Genomic DNA, 8,246 nt, shown 5'->3' on the forward strand with positions numbered 1-8,246 from the left:
TTGCTTAAACCGCCCTTCAAACAAATCACCCTAAAGTATTCCATGTGATGCATTACATCATCAGGTCTTGTTTGTTTTTAGACTTCTTAAAGCACGAGCAACACTTTTAAGTCACTTCAGCGCCAGTAAAAGGGAAGATGATTGTGGGAAAATGTAGATTTGAAGTTAAACGCTCCAAGAAAAAAGGAATACCTAAAAAGGGGACTGATTCAAATGGGGAACAGAAAATGCTACAAAAGTATCAAGATAACAGATCTGGAGCTTGAAGAAGTATGACATGGAGGGGGTGGGGGTGATTGTTTGTTTGTTTGTTTTTAAGGGTTTTACGGCGCTTGCAACACATTAAGGTCATATCAGCGGCTGTAAAAAGGAAGATTGTTTTTGTTTTCAAGGGTTTCACAGCACTTGCAACACATAAAAAGGAAGAAAACTGGATAGTAAAAAAAAATGATAGATGTACAATTAAAGAGACTAGAGGAAAAAGTAGACAAGGGGACAAGGTTCAAATAGGGAACAAATGTAGATTCCAAGAGCACACTATCAGTGTACTTAGTTTGAAATCACTGAAAAGTCTCACCCAGACACCACCACAAGTCCCCACTATGAGGAATACACTCAAATGTTTACAAATCATATAAAACAAAATAACAGTACATAACAGAGAGATGCTTGACAAGGAAAAAAATATCATCTCCAAAAACCAACTATATATTTGATTGTTTCCCTCTCAGCCAGGGTATCCGGCCAGGGCCAGGACAAGACTAAGTAATCTCATTCCAAGACAAGGGTTTTTTGGTTTTTTTTTTAGGACTCTCCCCCCCCCCCCCCCCCCCCCTCACACACCACAATCATCACCAGCCACCCACACAGTACAAACGGTTAACAGAGATAAAAAAGTAAAACAACCAATCTAGAAAAGTTCCGTTGTTGAAAAATAATTTATCATTCTCAAAAAACATTCCCATGTACATATGAATATTTCTGCAATAATATCTGAGCAGACAAAAGAAATGTAACTAATAATATCGTCCATTTTAGTCACACATTGACAGGATAAGAAAATACATACACATACAAATGCACGCGCGCACACACACACACACACACACATGCAAGCACAAGAGCATAAAATGGAAATAATTTTCAAGCATAATAAATAATTAAATAAACACTGACATCTGAGGACCCTGCTATGAAGAATACATTTCAATGTTTACAAAGTCAATATAAAAAAATAATATGTTGTACATAACAGAGCGATGATTTACAAGGGAAAAAAATATCATCTCTCAAAAAAAAAAAAAAAAAAAAAAAAAGGGAACTATACATCTAACTGCTTCTCTCTCAGCTAATGACACCCTCCAAGACTAGGACAACATCGTGCAATGTCAACCCAGAACTAAATCGGGGGCAATTTGGAAGGAAAAATAAATATAGGAGGACAGACACAAGAAGCTGACTTCCTCCGCCCACCATGGGAGGTCAAGGAAGTCCCACCCAGGACTGTTGTTACTGCTGTTGTGGTGAAAACCATAAAATCTGATTTAAGATAAGAATAAAATCTAATCGCACTTGGGATTTTTTAAATTTGCAAAGCCCCAAATCAATTTTTTAATCAAACTACTCCTATAGGAAGTAAGCATTGTGCGGCTATGTGGTCTTGTGGTATGACACTCGCTTTCGAATCGGAAGGTCTCGGATTCGAGCCTTGCTCAGCGCATAGTTGAGTCCTTGGAAAAGGCTCTTTACTCACATTCTCTCATCATACTCAGGTGTAAAATGAGTACCTGGGCGTCAATGGCGTTGTTTCTGTCTTTAAAAAAATGGTAATATCATCTAAAAGGCTCTATGTCCCGTCCTTCATGTTAAATGTTGCTGTTGGCAAGGGACCCCTTGTAAAGCGCTTTGAGCACGTTTAGTGGATATTGCACTATATAAAAGCTCAATTCTAATTTTTTTTTTTAGCATTATCAATACACACAACTCCCATTAATAACGCTAAGGGCAAATACTGTAATTAAACTTGCCATGTCACTGTGAATACGTTCAGTAACTGAAAGGGTGACAATGATAGTAAACTCTCATCCAACACTGTGTATATGGGTAAGACACTTTATACATATTACCCTCATTCAACTAAAGTGTTGAAAAATACTTGGCTATGGTCTTTTACAGATATATCAAGGGTATTACTCTAAAAGGCTGTGTAACAAACCCATAGTTTTTTAATAAATATTTATGTTTTTATGTTTAAGTTCTAAGGGTTTTACGGCACTTGCAACACATTTAGGTCATATCAGTGCCAGTAAAAAGGAAGAAAATTGGATAGTAAAGACATGTTTGATGTACAATTAAAAGGGCTTGAAGAAAGAGTAAGACAAAGGGTAATCAGTTCAAATAGGAAACAGATTTTGATTCCAAGAACACACTATCAGTGTACTTAGTTTGAGATCACCTAAAAGTCTCAACCATATACCAGCACAGGTCCCCATTAAAAGGAATACAGTCAAATGTTTACAAACCATATGTTAAAAATAAAAAAAATAACAGTACATAACAGAGAGATGATTTACAAGGAAAAAAATATCATCTCCCAAAACTATAACTATACATTCGACTGTTTCCCGCCCAGCCAAGGACTCCGGCCAGGGTCAGGACAAAACCAGGTAATCTCATTCCAAGACAAAGACAGAAAGCAGTTGGAAAACAGACACAGGGTCATAGAAGACACAGCAAGTACTTCCCAGCCCACTATGGGAGGTCAGGATCTCCACCCAGTAATAAACATTTAGTTCCATATACAACTTACTAGTGGAAATGAAGCCAGCATTCACCATGGTAAAACCACCAGATAGTGCTTTATAACTTCTAAGCATATATTTACAGAACACAGAGGTTCCAAACATTTGAATACTACCCCCTCCCTCTTACACCTCTTTCTCTTTTCCAAATTATTATAGTCCACCCCATTATAAGCTAAAATAGATTCATTTTGTGTTCTCTCATTCTCTCTTGCTCTTCTTTTGATAAAATGTAAGAGGAAATTTCATCATCAAATTCATTCTCTCTCAAAATTGGAGAATCAAGATTAACATTGCTTGGAACAGGAAAATAACTCACTTCATTTTTCACCTCCACTTTCCGTTTTTTAAAAACAAATGGCAAGAGTCTCTCTTTCTGTGAATTGGGCACCAGTGGTCTTTTACTGCACTGAGAATTAATTGCACTTGCATTGTCACTCGCTGGAAGTGGAGAAAAGAATTGAGGAGTCTGCGTGGACAAAGTGAGGGTTTCAATTAACTTTTCTTCGGGTTTAAACACAAGATGAAACAAACTTTCCTGGTATTCTAATATACTATCGATATAACCTGGAAGTGTTCTAGGTGTGACTTTCTTTGACTTGACCCAAGGGAGTGAGTCAGCTAGCTTACATAGGGTGTACTGGCACTCTTTCGCTAGCTGTCTGGAACAGCTACCCGTTTTGTACTTGTCAGAAAAGCCTTTCCAGGAAATGAATTTGTTGCACTGACTGGAGCTGATAAAAGCATAATAAGCAGCTAGTGAAATAAGACCAGTACGACTTCTGCCTTGAGTTAGCCAAGCTTTCCTGAAAAGGAAAAGAATGTCCTTGAGCTTCTTTGTTGTTTTATGGTCAAATTTAAGAGAATCAACCACTTCTGTGATCTGTGAGACAGGGGAGACGTGGGGTAAATTTATTTTCAGTTTCTTTACAAGAAATCCTTTCACTTTAAGAAATAGAGAAAAAGAGTGGACTTGGTCTTTAAAATGTGTTGCACTGATGGGGAGATCAAACTGCCTGCAAACAACAAACAAACACACAGCAGCAACACATTGCTTTTTCCTAAGAGTGATATGCAATATCTTTGGATGGTGGAAGAGCCTTCTGTACATATCCTCAGCTTCTGATTTTAGATTTTGTGGGAAACAAAATTTTGTACAAATCTTAGATATTTCACTAAGACCAATGAGTAAGCCCTCCTGATCTCTTTGCCGTTTGGCAAAATTAGGCAACGTGGTTTTGTAGTATCTGGCAGAGGAAGTACTGGAATTCTCTCCAACCTGATAACAATCTGTGGTAAGAATTGCATCAGAATTAATTTGGCCACAGTCTGTGCACACCAATCTGTCATCTCCATTGACGGAATCAATGATAAGATTGCAACAACCACACGAAGTACATTTTGAACATGATTCATTAGTTGTTACTGATTGAAAACTCTCAACTGTCTTATCTAGAACTTCTGTCTGGCTCACATTGTTAAAGTTACTGCCTTCATTATGAGTCCTGTCAGGCTCTTCTTTTTCAACCTCCTCATCTTCTAGTTCAGCACAATCAGAACAAAGCTTCTGAAACTTTGAAGATGAAGAAAAATGTGCTTCACTTGAATTGTTACTGTCAAGTTCAACTCCACATGATATGCACTCTCTTAAGAGAGATGATTTTGAAAGCGATGGCCCAGGTTGACTCTCGTCAATATCTGTGTAAGATTCATCATCCTGCAATGGAACAAAACAATGATAGAATGTATTACAGTTAAAAAGGAGAAAAAGATATATAATGTTAAATCAATTTGATGCTGGTATCCTAATCATATCAAACAAACTAAATTTTAAATTAAAATAAATAAAACTCTCCGTAATTCATCAACAAGGGAATCTTTCTGTAAGGGTCTAGTCTTAGTTTAAGTTTCTATGTCCGTCTCAGGTAAAGACCGGATATAACACTGATGTCAGATCTTATATACCACATCGTTTATTTGTTTCTTTTCCCACTGAATGGGAAGTTTGAATCCAAAAACAACAATTAAAAATTGATATGATATTAACATTATTCAAATTCCTTAATAGAGTTATAAAAATGTAAAACAAATGTCAATGAGTGTAGACTCAGACCTTTCCATAACGAATGAATGATTGGAAAGTGACAAGATCCGTTAAATGAAGGAAATTCACAAAGAGTTCCTATTTGACACTGTGGTAGTTGATGAACCGTCAACTATTAAGGATTCACTCTGTAGCAATTGACACTTCCCTTTTAAAATTATCTAATTCAAATTATACTTGGTACAAAGATTGACAAAAGAATATCCCTTCCAAATTTAATTGAAATTGATAAACTTGTACAATATTTTATTTTACTCACCATAAACCCTATTTTTCAGGGCGAGAGACACATATTTTTATCAATTTTCACTTAATTCTAATTTTATTCCATAATTATCATACCTGAAAATGAAAATGATTTGTATGAAAAGCTTATTTTCAGATCTTTAAAGTGGTACCCAACACTGGTCATGTATTATTTGATTGACACAAATTAAGTGAATACAAAAAGTGGTCCCATTCTACTGGGAAACCCAAACCTTCCCGATCACCGTGATATAATGGTCAGGAGCAGCAAAGGGATCACACACACCTGATTCTCTGTAAAATTGACAAAATTTTCAACAGAAAAAATGTCGGGTGGCCTTCCGAAAGCTCCTCATGCTAGCATTTCTTTCAATTTGTATTTTCACTGTGGTTCTTTTGTTACATAAGTTTATTTAACCAATTTGTCAATATATAGTAAGTCGCATTATAAAAACTCTAGAACAAGCCTTGATAGATTAGTGATAGTGCAAGTTTAAACTTCCCAAATACGACCATTATTTTGGTTTTCCACAGCCACTTTGTTTTGTGAAGTATTGAAAGCAGTCCTAGGTTGTTTTTTTTATAATATAAGGGTTAGCTCGAGGTCAGAGGATTTTTTTTCTATTAGGGTTAGTCATAAGTCTTAGTAAAGGTGATAGTGATAGGGTGGTTGTTTTTCCTATTAAGGTTAGTTAAAGGTTAGTGATCTAGATAGGTTATATCTTTTCTTAGGGTTAGTTGAGGACAGACACTTGTCTGGGGATAATGAATTTTCATTATCCTCAGACATATATTTGAAACTCCGCTCTTTTAAACAATTATCCACATTCCAGAATATGGAATGTTTCCAAATGCACATAGAAATAAGGAAAGTTAATAAAATATTTATAAAAACATAAAATTACTACATATACACAGTATGTGTCGACTTCGAAGTAGGTGTCATGGCTGAATTGTTTAGTCCTCTGCCCTGGAAGTTTTACCAGAATCGACGTTGTGGGTTCAAATCCTGGTCCCGACACTTTAAAAAAAAAAAAAATTCCGTCTTCTTTTTACAGAACGTTGCAAGAGATGAATGTCCCATCCATCCTCCCCCCACCTCATTTTTTTTTTGAGCAAGTGTATTCTTTTCTCCTTTTTGTTTGGCCTTTTGTTCCGTTTCTGAGCGTGAATTTCTTAAAATTGTTTTTATTTTTTAAAAAAATAATTATTGTTTGTTTTTTTCTCCTCTATCTGACCATTTGGTCGCTCCCTGAATATTTCTGTTTGTTTGCTTTTTAATTATTTATTCTTTTTAGACACTTTTTGAGATCGGAGTAGGGACGAATATGACAATTTGCTAGAAACTAGAAAGGAACCAAGAGAGAGAGAGAGAGAGAGAGAGAGAGAGAGAGAGAGAGAGAGAGAGAGAGAGACATGAGAGAGAGAGAGAGACAGAGAGAGAGAGAGAGAGAGTTAAAAAAAAAAGAGGTGGGGGGGGGGGGGGGGGGGAGGGAGGATGGATGGGACAAAGTCGATTCTGGTAAAACTTCCAGGGCAGACGTCTAAACCATTCGGCCATGACACCCACTTCGAAGTCGACGCATATTGTGTATATGACCCAACTACCAAATCACTGCTGAGTGGACAAGCAAGGAAGAACCTCGACATCACCCAGGATTAATCCTGATCCCTTTGAATGAGAGACGAGTGCTCTGCTAACTGAGCTACAAGGCCAGACAGAAAGTACTTTGCGATTACTTATGATTAATGTGGCCCAGAAGTATCACTTGCAAAAAGAAGACGGAATTTAAAAAAAAAAAATAAATAAATAAAGTGGCGGAACCAGGATTTGAATCCACAACGTCGATTCTGGTAAACTTCCAGGGCAGACGACTAAACCATTCGGCCATGACACCCACTTCGAAGTCGACGCATATTGTGTATATGTAGATAGTAACAACTGATTTAATGTTGGTTAATTTTATGTTTTTATAGATATTTTATTAACTTTCATTATTTCTATGTGCATTTGGAAACATTCCATATTCTGGAATGTGGATAATTGTTTAAAAGCGCGGAGTTTCAAATATGTGTCAGGGAATAACGAATTTTCGTTATCCCCAGACACCTGTCACTGTCTGGGGATAACGAAATTTTCATTATCCCCAGACAGGTGTCTGGGGACAATCACAGCCATAATTAAGATGAAGAACAAGACGGATACAATACTTACCGGTTCACCTTCAAAGAAAGCATCGTCGTCAATAAAATCGGTTGACTTTACAACACAAGCACCTGCCAGAGTTCCGCATTCGATACAAATCAGCTGATCCTTTCCTCCGTCAACGGATTCTTCAATGACAGCAACTTCACCGCAAAACTGGCACTTGTCTGGCATGATTGGAATTCTCAGAAACGTCTATAAAAAGATGGAATATATTGGAACCGAATTTTTTAAAACAACACTGTTAGTCAAACATCCTTTGCTTGTTGGGGGAAATAACATCCGGAATCATTAAGCTTGGACGCGAGGAAAGTGATCGTTCGGTCTTCGTTATGATGATTTCGAAAGGGATTTCGAAAGTTGAAGATAAGGAACGAAGGTAAAAGAAGGGAGAGGGGTCAAGGACAAGAGAGTTTACATCAAGTGTCTCTGCACTTTTCATTATGATACAAATTTTACGTTTCCCTCTCCGTATTCACTGTGTATTTTAATTATTCGGTTCATTGAGCCGGAGTTTATCCCAGTTTCTATAGCAAAAACGAGACAAAATACTTCCCGTCAAATCTAATTGACCCAGCTACCAAATCACTGCTGAGTGGACATGCAAAGGGAGAACCTCGACGTCACCCAGGATTAATCCTGATCCCTTTGACTTTGAATGCGAGACGAGTGCTCTGCCAAGAACCCGAAACGGCAGAGCATCTAGTCGAAAGGTGTGTTGTGACGATGCTACCAGGCGGGTTCGCGACGGTGCACGAATGCGGACCGGACTTTGCTGATTGGGTCGATCGTCATAACATAATAGTGTGAACCATAAGAAGCTGCTGCCAACGGTGGGGTCTAACTTCCTGTCCAATATGTCCACGCTGTGGGCAAGAACCCGAGACGG

General features: G+C 37.5%; 2 protein-coding genes across 3 annotated transcripts in view; both read right to left on the bottom strand.

Moving 5' to 3' along the window:
* Positions 1 to 8,246, bottom strand: part of LOC144959444 (E3 ubiquitin-protein ligase TRIM56-like) — a 40,832-nt gene that overhangs the window by 23,645 nt on the left and 8,941 nt on the right. The window lies entirely within an intron of this gene.
* Positions 914 to 7,749, bottom strand: LOC144959446 (transcription factor IIIB 50 kDa subunit-like). Its single transcript, XM_078892036.1, has 2 exons — positions 7,367 to 7,749; positions 914 to 4,518 (listed from the first exon to the last, which is right to left on the bottom strand). The coding sequence occupies exons 1-2, from the start codon at positions 7,529 to 7,531 to the stop codon at positions 2,977 to 2,979; spliced, it is 1,707 nt and encodes a 568-aa protein (XP_078748162.1). The 5' UTR covers positions 7,532 to 7,749; the 3' UTR covers positions 914 to 2,976.

Source organism: Berghia stephanieae, chromosome 14, assembly GCF_034508935.2.
Source record: "Berghia stephanieae isolate SIO BIC M18660-M18661 chromosome 14, UCSD_Bste_1.3, whole genome shotgun sequence".
NCBI lineage: Eukaryota > Metazoa > Mollusca > Gastropoda > Nudibranchia > Aeolidiidae > Berghia > Berghia stephanieae.

What these genes read in the sequence shown, in the direction of transcription:
- LOC144959446 (XM_078892036.1), bottom strand. Translation starts at nt 7,531, where the DNA reads ATGCCAGACAAGTGCCAGTTTTGCGGTGAAGTTGCTGTCATTGAAGAA. An exon ending in CTTTCTTTGAAGGTGAACCG is followed by an intron (nt 4,519 to 7,366) that starts GTAAGTATTGTA and finishes GTTCCATTGCAG; the next exon opens with GATGATGAATCTTACACAGA.